General features: G+C 38.8%; 1 protein-coding gene across 1 annotated transcript; it reads left to right on the forward strand.

The window, feature by feature from the left end:
- The first annotated feature begins 6,738 nt into the window (after positions 1–6,738).
- LOC140951600 (brain-specific homeobox protein homolog) lies at positions 6,739–11,174 on the forward strand. Its single transcript, XM_073400888.1, has 2 exons — positions 6,739–7,643; positions 9,362–11,174. Exons 1-2 carry the CDS (start codon positions 7,223–7,225, stop codon positions 9,751–9,753), a joined length of 813 nt encoding a protein of 270 aa, XP_073256989.1. The 5' UTR covers positions 6,739–7,222; the 3' UTR covers positions 9,754–11,174.
- The last annotated feature ends 3,608 nt before the right edge of the window (positions 11,175–14,782 follow it).

Here is a 14,782-nt window from a genome sequence, read left to right on the forward strand (position 1 = left end):
CTCTCCCAACTGAGCTATCTCGGCAACTTATTGATGAGATTGAGTTGATCTCAGTAGCAAACCATTCTTGCGAAGTATGTTCCCTCTCAGTTTTAGTGGACATTAAGGTGCTCCATGGGGTTTTTCCGGGTCAATACATCCCAAGTTTGACTGAGCATAAACTACGTCGCCATTAACAAAGATTTAGAAAAATTACCACCACAGCTGTATTCGATAACGATGAAAATTTTTTATGATCAAGGTTACAATTACATCGGAGTTGTCATGGCAACGAAATGACGCCATTACCTATTTTTCTTGAAGCCGTATTTCTAGGCTCTACGAATTTCTCTTCCAACATCGTTCACGGGTGTTTTTTTCTTCCAACAGCTGCGTCGATGTTCGTTATGTTTAAACGAAATCTATTAGAGCGTTATCGAGATATTTTGGGGTGACGTACGGTAAAAACTGGGCAATCCTGATGTTCAGCCGTTATTTGTAGAAAACGAAGCGCTTTTGAAACACACTTTTACCTCATGGTAGTTTCAATATTTTTAAAAACGTGTGTGGAAGATAATGGGGGTAGCTTTAGCCGTTTGCAAGAAAGAAGGTTTGATTATTATGTTTTGAGGCGCTCCTATTAGCGGTTTTGTAAACATTTTGGTCTACTTAAACAAACAAGCGAATAATTTTGAAAAATCTCTACAATTTTTTTTAAAATTAAAGATTCTCGAGATTAGCATCATAAGATCATTGATAATACAATACTTAAGGGTTACAATTGGCTCATTTTTTATCGGAAATTTCCAGTTTACAAGTGAGATCCTCTAATTATTCTGGGTATTGTCTCCAAGTTTCATAATTTGGTGGACAACAATAGCTGACATTTCTGCATATTTTAAATGCATTGTTTAGTTACTGTTGTTCATGTGAAAATGAAACTTGGAGACAACACCTTTGAATAATGAGAGGCTCTTACTTTTCTTTACAGGAAATTTCCGACAGCAAAATTTAGAAATGGGGCCAATATTTTACTGCCTTACAAAATATCAATTATCTTGAAACTAAAAGGTCACACAAAACGTCGGTTAATCTCGAAAACCTTCAAGTTTTTAAAAAAATCTTATCCAGCGGTTTCAAAATTATTCGCTTATTTGTTTAAGTAGACCAAAATGTTTACAAAACCGCTCAAAACTGCGCGCCTCAAAACATATTAATCAAATCCTTCTTTCTTGCAATCGGCTAAAACTATCCCCTGCCCCATGAACTGTCTCACATGTTTTTAAAAAGATTGAAACTACTATGAGGTGAAATTGCGCTTCAAAAGCGCTTCGTTTTCTACAGATAACGGCCAAACAGCAAGATTGTCCAGGTTTACCGTATATTTGGCCATAAAAACTTCATCCCAAAAGATTCGATAACGCTCTTATAGATTTTGTTTAAACTTCACACGAACATCGAGGCGGCTATTGGAAAAAAAAGCTTCCGTAAACGATTTTGGAAGAATTAGAAGAGTACCCAGTGCCGAGAAATACGGCTTAAGTAAAGTCAGAAGCATAATTATAACCCTTATATCCTACTGGTAAAGTAGATAATGGCGTCATTTCGTTGCTACGACAACTCCAATGTCATTGTGACCCTGATCCGGTAACAAATTTTCACAGCTGTGGTGATAATTTTTCGAAATCTTTGTTAATGGCGACGTAGTTTCTCTCAAACTTGGGAGGTATTGACCCCCAGTACATTTTGTTAATTGTAATTATCTGTTTTAATGATTTGTAGCAAAATTTCTGTTAAACATTATTTTCCGATTGCTCATGATGTGAGATACTTTTTCTAAGATAAAAGTGAGGATTTTGATTTTTAGTCAGTAATAATTGTTTAATTTTCCAAATAAATAAATTTATACTACTACATGAGAAATTTCTGCAATTTGATTGGCTTAGAGCAGTGGTATTTTAGCTTAATTTAAAATACCTACATGTGAAAATTACAATAGTATAAACAAATAATAAATAGCATGATTTGTACGTGATATTTGGCATAAATACTACTCGTGATATTTCAAAATTGCCTCAAATTTCACTGCCTAACGGCTCGTGAAATTACGTATAACAATTTCGAAATATCACTCGTGGTATTTATGCCAAATGCCACTACAAATTATGCTATTACCTATTATTACCTATACAAATAAATGAAAATCAGACTGACAAAACGTCCACGATAGTCTTGAAGGCGGTTACACCACAAGGAGTATGCGCAATGATAGTGCGCGCGTAATTTGAGTCTCCAAGTTTTGCATGTGATAGCCATCTTGTACTAGCAGTTTTTTTCCCGTGGAAAGGCAAAATTGCATATATTTGTTCGTCTAGTACTGAGTCTGCCAGTATCTGAGTCTGTATAATGCGCCTGACTGAAACGCCGTTGAGTGAAAGCTTCGCTTGCACTAACGCCCAGACTAACGGCGGACATATCGAAGATGCCGGTGGCCGGGAAGAAAGCAAGACAGAATAGTCACAGTTTTCACCAATGACGGCGGATTTAAGTTATCACCAAAACGTAAGTGTTTATTGTTACATGAGCTATATTTGACTGTGAGGCTATAATACTGAGTAGATTCATGGATAATAGAAAGACTGGGTCTTTCTATTATTCATGGTGGATTATATAATAAGTCAACCTCTTTAGTGTCACGTCACTGCGAGGAAGAAATCTCTTCGCGCTTCTATCGTAGTTGCTCGGACTTAAAATATGATATCCTTGCTACCTTTTCTTGATTAAGGAAAGTAGTCCAAAGATTTCGTTTGATTTTCAATTGCGGTCGACAATCTGTGAAATTTTACAAATTGCGGACCGTTTTGCTTCCTCGTCACGCAACGCTCTCAGGGACCGCGGAGGGGGAGGGGCTGGTAGGGCCGCGGCCCCACCACTTTTTTGCGCCCCCGCCCCCACTTTTGGAAAATCAAATACTGTGATTTTATTCCTTTTTTCCATTTTCAATATGAAAAAATTATTTTCAATTGTCAGCCCTCCCACTTTTCACCTTGCTCCGCGGTCCCTGGCTCTTCCCTACATGACGTTGTGTGACGACACAAACGTTGCATACAAAGGGGCGCCTTTTCCCACGGGGGAATTCATGGATTATGACGGTATCTCTCCATAAGTACGCACGCGGTGAGTGGTCAATTCATCGGGCAATATTCTACTGTACGCTTCGCTAAATTAGGAAGCCTTAACCTTAGAGGAGATATAACATATATCTTGCTAACCTCGGTATTCGTGCTGTAGCCAGATAAATACTTTCTCCGAGACAATATCAGAAACAAATTTTTTCTGTGTAGTCGTTGTACCCAAGAGCATTGAAAGTTTTGGTGACGCAACTGCCTCGGTTGCCTCTACTCTGGCTACTGGTGTGCAGTACAACTACATGGTTCAAAATAAAGACTGGTCAACGGACAATGTCCAGACTTTGACAGGTCAAGTCAGGGAAAATTTAAGCCTTTGAGAGAAGTCAGGAAAGTCAAATTTCAAGAGTACATTTGTACATTTTACAGACATGAATTGTGTTGTATTGGTAGAATATTGTTCATGAAATCGAACAACAAGCTGATGTTGGATTTTCAAGAAAATTAATCCTTTTTGCACGATATGTTAAGGAACTATCAGTTCATGTATGCTGCATGAGACTCGCGGAAAGCACGAACAAATGGGCGGTGGGGATGGCTGTGTGGGGAGCGTTGAGTCCATTTTCAGGACTAATTTGTTAAACTTTTAATTCAGTTGGTCAACCTTTGGTCGACCTTTGTCCAAAAATTATTTTGAGCCCTGAACTATCCGTATTAAAGACAGTACCGCACGGACACAGATATAACGCAAACGACATCAGAAAAGTGCATATGAAGAATATGAAGTTACTGAGTAGACTTGTACTTGCTGACTGTGCAGATTACTGTTGACTTGCTGTCTAGGTGGATTAAAAACGCCACCACGCCCTTATTATATATTTGGTGTACTTTTGGTGAAATATAATTTGGTTCGATCGGTTATCGAATATTTTACTAAGTTTTGTATTGATCAAAGAAAAAAAAAAGACCTTTAAAAATTATCACTGCAAAAGTTTCTAATGGGGATAAGCGCTTTTGCAATTCGAGATACTGAAGTCAGAAGAAGGCATGGAGTAGCTTGCGAGCAAGTAGTGGCCGGATCGAAGCGACCAGCGTGAACGCGCATGAAAGTAACGTGCGTGAATTAAATAGAGGAAATATATGTGTGGTAGCGCGTAAACGTAAAAGTTGAGCGTGGTTCAACTTTAACGTTCATGCGCAACCTTCCATACATTGCCTCTATTTATTTACGCACGTAAAAAGTACGCGTCAGTGGAAATCCTCCGCATTGTACGTAGCCTGCGTGGCAGGCGTTCGAAAGAGAAGGGTTAATGAATTAATGCGCTCGACCACGCGGAGCGAGGAGAGGAGGGTTCCTTTCCTTTCTCCCTTGCGGGCTCCACACGCTCTCGCGCGCCCATGTACGCAGGCTACATTGTACTCGCCATCGCGTCTCCTCTTGCTACTCGCGCGCGACTTCTCACGCGATATCCCCAAATGGAGATCTTGCTCTCAGGTTAGCCAAGGAGTGACCTTAGTACTTAGCTGTCTAATTGGTCCAAATTAAATTAGCTTTTTACCACAAAAGAAATTAAGAAACAATGGATTAAATCCTGCAGTATCTAAGTATGTAATCTGAAAATTGATTCTACGCCTTTCTTTTATGTAAGAGAAAAACCACTAATTGATGCACGTTTTCCTTTGATAACCTGCTGGGGTCTTCGTAAAATGAATAAAAGGTGCTTTTATGACAGTAAATAGCTCTTATCCTATCTATATGTATCCCTTTATAAAGGTGTTCCCTAATCCCAGTTTGCTTAGATCAATTAAACGCATTTAGTGATTGACTCCACGTGTCCATTAAAGCTTAAGATCCTCTTCAGGAAATGGAAAAATTCCAAAATGATATTTACATATGAATCTAAATCGACCAAACCCATCGCTAATAATAATTTTTTTATTGAATTTGGAGTTTACTGGAAGCAAACCTCTTTGAATCTGAACGAAGGATGGTTAATTTGTTTGCTCCCCAGTGTTAGGATTTTATTGTGCAGTACATGGGCGTATTCTAGTAGAAAAATTACACTGTTTTCAATTACATTTGGCACTTCGCCTCTTTTCTAAGTAAACACTCTATTCTCAAGATGAAATAGTGGATAAAAGGATACATTAGTCGTTTTGTGGTGGGCGCGAGGGCGTAAATTTGTTTGCTGAAATGGGACGTTTTCTTCCGGGCTGCCAATTTATTGAAATTAACCGTGGATGGAAAACGCATTAACCAAAAAGAATTAAGAATCTCGTGTTTCACTAACTAAATGGGGCGCTCCATGTACACTAGCCAGCGAATGTGTTTTCGCTCTTTATCAGCAAGTGTATGATCCGTGAAAAAAGAGGCTTACGGAATTAGAACTAAACAAGACCTATTAAGGTACAAAATTAACTTGAAGCAATTAATAAATTAAGCAATTTGCGAGTTTGATGTGCTTAGAGAGGATCTAAAAAGGCCAAAATGGTTATCATTTCAAAACAGGTCAAGAACGAAAGAGAATATATCCATTGGATTGTTTTATTAATGACGTTATCTAGTAGATAAGGGCTTTGAAGGCACCGGATCTTCTTGTCTCCTTTTATTCATGTTAATTGTGCGGCAAAAAGTTGATATAATTCGTCATCTTCCATCTTCCATCTTCTCTCACGAATGGGCCGGAGTTTTCTTGGGTGGTCTCAGAATAAACCCCAGGGGGTCAATATCCATTAGCGTTTTGCGCGAGATGGGATCCGAACGCGCACGATATATCGAACATAGAGGGCATGAATAAATGCGATACCTCGCACCACTTAAACTAGCAAATTCGTTTTGTTTCTTTTTGTTTCTCACTTACTTGTTAGTGAAGTGTAATAAGATCCTACCTACAGCCAGCTGCCACATTAGCGAGGCCTCAAAAACAATTTGCTGCAATTAGTGCTAATTACCATTCCAAAGAATCCGCAAGTGTGCAAGAGATGATGGTGCTTTTATAGAGAGCTATCTATTGGCTTGTGGGCTCAAGCCCATCTTGATACTCCTCTAGCGATAGCCAAACTCAAATTCTTCGGTGTTTGCGAAAATTTTACACTCGTCCCATTTTACAAGCTCATATGGCGCGAAACCTTCTGAACCAAAGAAATTTCTCGATTAAGGATTTTTAATGGACCGGATTTGTTTTACAATTGTGGTTTTATCGTTGAAATAACTTGAAGCGATTTATCGAACGGCGATTAATGAGTTTTTCTGGTTGAAGCGACAAAGATCGATAAAATCGATCACGTTTACTTGCTAGTGCAAAATCTCATGGGATGGGGTTTAAAACGAAAATCGCCCGACCAGAGGTTTGATGTAACTTTTGATGCCAAGACCTCGGATACCCAGGAGGGAAATGACCGTGCCAATTGGCTGACAATTACTTAATGTTCCTTCGATAAATACACCGGAGCGGCATTATTTGATATGTGAATGAGTCTATCCACAAGATATAAAAATAAAATAAGTAACCGCCGACTAATTTTACTTATAAATGGTTTGTATTGTGTTGGGTAACAAAATAACTTTGTTTGTGTCAAACTCGAAATCACGAGTGAATAACACTTCTCTTTGCATTGTAAGAGTGATCGCTTTTTTTGTCTCGAACCCGAAAGGGTGAGTGCTTTTCCTCTATTGTTTTCCTCGCCGACTGAGGCAAATTAGTTGTACATATTTAATGGAGTGCAACAATGGCTAATGGTTTTTCTGTTATTTATCCGGACTGCTAAAACCATTTGTCAATTTCCCTTTTATCTTCGTTAGGCGGAGAGTATACTCGCCGACAAAGGAAATGACTTATCTTGACTTTTCTGTATTTTGTGTTTTAATAGTTAATTGAATTCCACCTTCGATTATCTTAAGATAATGATTACTAATTGACACCTTTTCGAGTAATGATATAAACTAATTGTGTAATGATCACCGTTAATTTAACTGCACAAGGAGGGATAAATCATGGCGATTTACCCTGCGTCCAGTTGTGCAGTCAGTTGTATCGTTTTTGAGATGTTTGCTCGCAGATTTTCCAGTGGGCGCCTGCTTGCATTGCGCTAGGTATCAACTCAATAAGCTGTGAATGCGTATTCAAACAAGGGAAGCCTTCGAACTGTCAATCACGAAGAGACATCCAGTAATCGTAACAAAGAAGGCAAATAAGTTAGCCATCTGCTTCCAAGACATTTCAAGCGTTGTACACATCTGCGAGGAGCAAAACTTCCCAACTCAACGCAGCAGCAACATCATGTTTTACCAAGACCCTTTCTTGCTCTACCAACAAACTTCATTTTGCCACGGCAGTTCACCGGCGCGAAGTGGCTCTCAAAATCGATCATCGTTCCGAATTGATGACATCCTGGTTCCAAGGCAGCCTTTCCTAGTTTCAAAACAGCCAGGCTTTCAAGAGTCTAGACCGCCTGCACCAAATGCCAACCCGTTGAAATTTGGCATGCACTCGATCCTCACGCAGAGACCTCGAGAAGACATGCCCTTGTTTCAAGGTGAGGAAGTAACTTTAAGCACTTTCTATATCGCAGCTTTTGGCACGCTGAAAGTCAATTGTGAACCTATTTATTTATTGTCAATTCCTGAATTTTAAACTGTTTTCAATAGTTTTGCACGAGGCATTTGAAGCTAAGGAGAAAAAATGTCTCCAGTCGTCGAATGCTTGCAATATTGGCTTGCATGCTAACTTTCTAGAGGCATGTGTGCTGAAGTAACAGACAGTGTGATTTTCGTGAGTCCACTAAACCTACAAAAACAGGTTCCAAATTTTGAGACTCCACTTTATTCTGTACCTTGCTAATTTCTGTAGAGTGAAAACGAGCTCAGCAACGTGAAAGAAAATAACTAGACAGTGGAAAAGACCCGCGTAACACAAGAAAAGTCCGCCTACGACTAAAGGCTTGTATCACAAAAGAAAAAAGGCTTTATTAAAAACTGGCGTTTGCGTTAGCTATCCTCTTTTTTAAACCCAAGCGAGTATACCCTCTGGCACCCAGGGAAGCATTTTGCTTTACGAATGAGAGAGATCAAAACTTAATAAATTGGACATTAACTTGTGAAATAAGGGAATTCATTTTCTCGCGTGTTGTTTCGGAATCACGACCAACCGTGCCAGCTTGCTTCAGACATAACATCTCCATTGAATCACCGCACAGATAAAGTAATGGATGCGGCAATGAACACAGAGAAAGATTAATGACATTTAAAGAGGATATATCTCCAATTTTTTTGTAGCAATTTCGTAATGACAAAAAAATCACAAAGAGGGGAAATCGAGATACAATTTGGTTAAATGAAAACAAAACCAACAAAAAAAGCACACGAAGAAAACATCTTGCAAATAAACTGTACATCAATCTCTCTCTTCTGGTTCACAGCTTCACGATAAGGCAAAGACAGAATGAATTGCCGTCTTAGTTAAACCTAAACTGAACTGCCGGTTTGATCTGATTCATGCACCTTGCAAGACAGTAGAGTTGAATCTAATGCGTGTTGAAACCAAAAGGCATGAATTCATTCACTGTTAGGGCTGCGGCAGTCATTACCAAATACCTTCGACAGGCGATCGAGACGTTTGCCGAAACGGGAGAAAATGTGTCTTTTTAAATCAAAATAAATTGATTTCAAATAATTTTATTGATCTCAAGGGTGAAGCTAAGCTTACGGAAAAACAGTACTTTTGGTTAGATTGAAAAGAAGGCATTTATGTTTTTGTTACCTTTGTGAAGAAGCGATTATGAAGAGAATGAATAGCGAAGAATGTCAAAACCAGTACCAAACAGTACGATTGAAGGAAGAAACCGTTGTTCTTCCGCGGTAGCTGACACAGACTTTTCACCTGCCCTGCGTATTGGGTTACAAAACGAGCTTTTCATGTACCTCCCGTTTTGTTATGTCAAAGTAGAAATGTCTTTTAAAACTGTTCAACAATGGAAAGACCTTTTTGTTATTTCCTCCAACAAATACACGTGTTAAGGACTTCATTTGTCGAGAAGTAAAGCAAGGAAACGGGTCTGACAATCGGACAAAGATTTCAAGGGCTTCAATTACCGATCAGCGGTTACTTTCTTTTGTTGTAGCGAAGCTGCTCTTGAGATTTGGTTGTTTCTAATCCTGTGTCAACACATCTCAAGCATTAGTGATCTCGATTAAGCTCAAAATCGCGCCCATCATTCTTCATTCAATAATTCACTCTGATTTGTGCCCTTTGCAGATCCCAGTCCCGAAGTCTTAAGCCAATTGCCGGTGTATTTTCGCGTTAAACCGACTCTACGAACTCCAAGCGGACGAAGGTGCCGTAAATCTCGGACAGTCTTCACCGATCTTCAACTACGCGTCCTGGAAAAAACGTTCGCGGAGCAAAAATACTTGGACACTTCTAACCGAGCGAAACTCGCCCAAACCTTGGGCTTGAACGAGACTCAGGTTAAAACTTGGTTTCAGAACAGGCGAATGAAATGGAAGAAAGAATCGAGCCAGAATGGCCAAGAATCCTCGACATCGTCTAAAGATGAAGAGACAGGCTCGTCAGAAATAAAGGAGACAAAAACCGAAGAAGCAAGCACAGAGACCCTGAAAGACGCCGGGAGTAGGCACAGTGAATGAAATTTATAGACACTGGAATTTAATTTGGATTTGCCATGGAATGAATTGAAAATGTAACAACACAGTTTCCTGCGAATTAATGGGAAAGTCACGCAAACTATAAGAGAAAAACGGTTTTAATGCCATCTTTAACTTATATTCTTGGCTTTAATCTAAACACGTTGTTATTTTAATGTTTTCTTGAACAATGATATCGTTCAGATCGTTGTAAATAATGATAATAACACATGTAAAATGTTGGTCATGTCCTTTTTTTCCGTTTATAGTTTTAGCGCTTTTCTCGCCATTCGAGTTACACAATTTTAAAGATAATTTTTCTGATTTGCCTCTTACGTTTGAGCTAATATTTTAGTGGAGCCAAATAACTGAAAGACTGTGTAATAATTCGAAGATCCAAAGAAATTAAGAATAATGGAAGTGAGTTTTTCATTAGGTCAAATGTCCTGCGCTCGGGTCTGAATGACTGACGCCCGGGATGCGCTGATGTCGAAAAAAGCCACTAATTGCCATCCACCCAATTTTCAGGAAAACAATTACGGCCATTTGTCAAAAAATGACAAGAATGGAAGGTTAGAAACGATGTTCGCGTAGACGTTTTTTAGGCCCATGAAAAAAAAAAATTCAAGTATAAGAGAAGAAGATCGTTAAGACGCCAAAACGTCAATTTAAAAGACTGAACATGTGCCTTTTCACATTTTATTTGAAGTCAATGCCAAAGCGGTATTGAAATGATGCTTCTCTAAGCACCAATTATGTGAATAAGATCATTAAGTCAGTATTACTCAGTATATCACAGTTTTTTTGCAACGAGATTTTTCCGCCCAGACTTCGTTTGCTTCGAGGGATGAATCATGTAGGGGTGATCGCGTAATATTCACTTGGGAACACATTTCATTAGCCAGTGGAATCGTCAAAGGTAGTACCACAATCTTCGTCAACAAAGAGCAAAAAGACCGGGACATTTTCCCCTTTAAAATGGATTTCCCACCTTCTCCGGCATCTTAGCTGACATAAAGGCGACATCTTGTCTCTTTTCAGTTTTTCATTTTGACAAGGGAAATTTCATTTGAATTTAAATATATTATCCTGTTAATATCCTCGTCAATTACATGTATTAAGTACTTACCTCGCTGGATATGGTTGTCACAAATTTTACATTAAATATGGTCTTTATTTGTACATAGAAATTTTAACTTGACCAAAAAATAAACTTAAGGGCAGGGAAATGGACTGAAGTTTTATTTTACCTAGAAAGTCGTTTGTGCTTCATAATGTAAACCAAGAACATTCAGTGTTCGAGTTTTGTGATAAACTGCCACCTAAAAAGATGTAAAAACTATCTCTCTTGTTCTTTACCATCGTCCAATTACGTTATTACTAATCGATTGATTTTATTTTAATTATACATGTACCTTTTTTCATACAAGCTCTTCATTACATTGTTTTAGTTGCCATTTCCGCCTCTTTTAAATTCCAAAAAGAAAGCGCTCGCAAGCGTTTCGTATTCCTTTTAATATCAAACGTGAAATCCGTTCTTTGATGTTAGAAGAAACTAGGAACTCCTCTTCTCACGAATGCCGTAGTGTTGTTTCTTTTTTTTGGCCAAGAATAGTTAATGAGTCGGTGTAACCGCCTTCAAACTCAATCACAAAACCAAGTCAGGACTTGTACAGTCCTATATGGTGTTTAAAAAAGAGGAATTTTACAGATACGTAAAGCAAAAGGGAAGAGCATAAATAACAGGTTGTGTAGTAAGTTACGTTGTCTTTGATTCTGAGGCGGAAAAGAAAAAGAGGGACAGGGTGGAAGATTTGAGGAGGGACGGGGTGGTGATTTGACCGAGGCACGAGAAAGGAAACAGCCCAAAGGAAAGGGAGTCAGTACTTTTTACCTTCCTTTACGTTCTGCGTCTTTTCGCAAAGACGAATCTTTCCTCACGTCTTTTTTTACACTTTCAAGTGTTGTGTTAGCATACAAACTTACCAGATGCTACATAACAATAGCCCTCAATGGTGAGTAGCGTTTGAAATTTTAGTTCCTGGCATTTAATACTTAAGTAAGGAAACAACCGCCATGAGAAAATGTGTATTTTTGTTGGTGGCACTGCCAAACATTTTTTAAACAAAATCTCGCTGTATTCCACTAAGAATACCTGGTATATTAAAGACTCGTACCCAGTCGTAGCTAGTCGCTATTTATGTATTTTTGAGGTGAGAGAATATTAGGCTAAGTGTCATGGGAAGGGACGAGCAGACGTTATTTTGGTTTTCGCTCCTTCTGATGACTTCCTCGCGCCTCGATGGAAGCCAGTCTTTCCTCTTTTCAATCTTTCCAGACTCAAATAGTGACTGGGTCCAAGCCTAGGTATATAATAATGAAATGTCTTGAGAAATGTACCTCACCATGTCCAACCATTAATGTTCATAAATGACTGCACTTCGTAACGGGATTAATAGGAAATAAGAAGGCGAACGCTTTTGAAAATGGTAAAGGTACGTTAGTGAGTTCATGTACTTTACTTGTTTTTCGGTTGTATTGGACTCAGGTAAAAAAAAAAAATCAATGTAGTAGGCATGCCCGAATCTCGGACACAGATAATTCTCGTCGTCCCCAGAGCCACTCGACTGTTTGTTGTTTTGTAACCAACGAAGGTCACGTGACTAAGAGAAACCGAAGGGCTCTGATCTGGTCAAGATGGAATTTGGCTTCAGTGAGTTATTTTAGGAGAGGTGAATCGTCATGCAGCGCGAAGGAGCCAATAGTAGAAAATTACGGCTGTTACCTTGTTGTTTGATTTTCGTTATTATGACTGGGTAAAGTTAATTCCAGACTTACTCAACGCCCGAGTCGCGGCCGCGAGCAGTTCACGGATTTATCTCAATCCGCCCTTGTTCACAACAATGTCCCAAACTCGAAAAATGATGTCTGCTGTCAAGTCAGCGGTGCTATGCAACTTTTCGTTCTTTTCTCTAACCGATTACTCACTGAAGAGCCAACTTAAAGTGATTTTTTTACAGCACAAAGCGAAAACACCAAACCAGCCGAAATTGGCTGTTTTCAGTTTGAATTCAATACGATCTAAATGATCTGTCGCACCGGAATACGGTCAGGTGAGCACCTGGGAAAGAAAATTTTAAAAATAATTAATATAATAATAAATCCAGTCTTGAAATGGTTGACAGTGGTCTAAGAGTCATGGAGTAGAGGTTAGGGCAACTTATGATATGATAACAGTTTGCGAAACTATGTTACTTTGATATTAAACATTGTGCGACTTAAGCAACGTTATTATAGTTTAAGTTGTATCTAGAAGGAAACCACTATTTTGAAACAATGGTATTAAAAGTCAAGTTTATTATCGGCTTTTGATGTACTTGACCGATGCAGCACCAAGGGTTCATTTTGGCCGTGTTTATAGTCATGTACGGCTTATTCATGACCTATTTTTGCCAAAAATACTAGTTCCGCGTTTTCATTTGTGACGAAAACATACGATAATATTCGCGTGAGTCTTCTCTTGTTGATTTCGTTCCTCTTTTAACTTGAAAGGGCGCATCGAAAGAAGATGTCATGTAGGAAGATACAACCGTGACTTCCTGTTTTCTTAGGGCGTGAATATGAAATTACTGCATAATGCGCGGACATATTCGCGCCTAAAGAGGTTAGATAAACGAGGATGTTGAAAGCATTAGCTGAAAAGTACTTAAGTATATTTTTAGCAGTTGGTTTCGTTTCAAGCTCTCAGTCATCCCCCTTTGGTATCCACGTAGTGTGGTAACATTATAAGTTATGAAACAACACAACTTTGTTGATACTTTTAGGATTAAGGAGCAGTGTATATTAAAGGCACTTTCTTGTCATCCATAACCAGGAAATTACTGTAAGGCCTCAGCTGAGTAATACCGTTAATTCGATGTGTTTAAATTGATCACAGAAATAAAAAGCGTTGCGGTAGGTCAGTAACGTACTGTACACGACCTGCGGTTGATTAGTTATCTGTCGAATGACTACGTCGTGCTTGATGCGCGCTTCAAAATGTCTTTCATGATAGTGCCCGAATTTACTTTGCCTCAGCTCAGTTGAGAAAACTATTTTGTTTTACTTCCACACTCGTGTATGGTCGGGGTTTCTGTTGGATCTCCAGTAGACTATATGGTTCAAAGTTTGCTATGTTTCTTGGCTAAAGACACAACAGCTCCATCAAGGCCATACCTTGGTATACATATAATGGGTAAGCAACTTTTATGCAGATGGTACCGTAGTCTACAAGAAATTCTTTCTCGGGTAATCTTGTGTTTAGAACCATTCTAAAAGATTTCGGGGTACTGAATTTGATTTAACACAAGGAGGTTGTAAGAAAGGTTCTTCAATTCTGTATCTTTTTGGTCATTTACACTTGACATAAAGTTTCCAAAACTGACCGAGTTTCTGTTTAGGAAACATCAGTTACCATAAAACTGAATGAATGGTAAGAATGCTGATTTTTCTTTCAAATGATACGTGTCCCACTAAGGAAGGGACTGATCTAGAAACCGTTAGGTGTCGCAAAGGTTTTTCACATGTCAAGTGTAATACCTAAGGGAATGAAAGGGTCTGTTTAGTTCATCAGAAGGGAATGCGCACCAGCACCGCTCCATCTAAAGATTTATTGTAACTGATATAAACATAACTTAGAGTAGCACTAGATTAAGTAAAAACAATCTTCTTTTTGACTGATCTTCAAGATATTGTGTGTGCCTTGCTTACTGAAGCCAAAGGGTTCTCAAATCATTAACCAATGAGCTCTCACAATTACAAACCTGCGGTTTAAACTGAGAAGGTAGACAGATTGAGGATAGAGTCACCTTGACCTACGTCAATGATTTTACTTAAAATATAAATTTGGTTGAAAAGCAATGTCAAAAAAAAAATAGTTAGGCTGCGGTAAGCAGAACTTTGCTGGTTACTGCGGCGGTTAAGGGGCCATCTTCAAAAGGGTTCGCAGCTTCTTTTATACCAGAAACAACGAACCTAGTTCGGTACCATCGAC

This window comes from Porites lutea, chromosome 11, assembly GCF_958299795.1.
Source record: "Porites lutea chromosome 11, jaPorLute2.1, whole genome shotgun sequence".
In the NCBI taxonomy this organism is placed as follows: Eukaryota; Metazoa; Cnidaria; class Anthozoa; order Scleractinia; family Poritidae; genus Porites; species Porites lutea.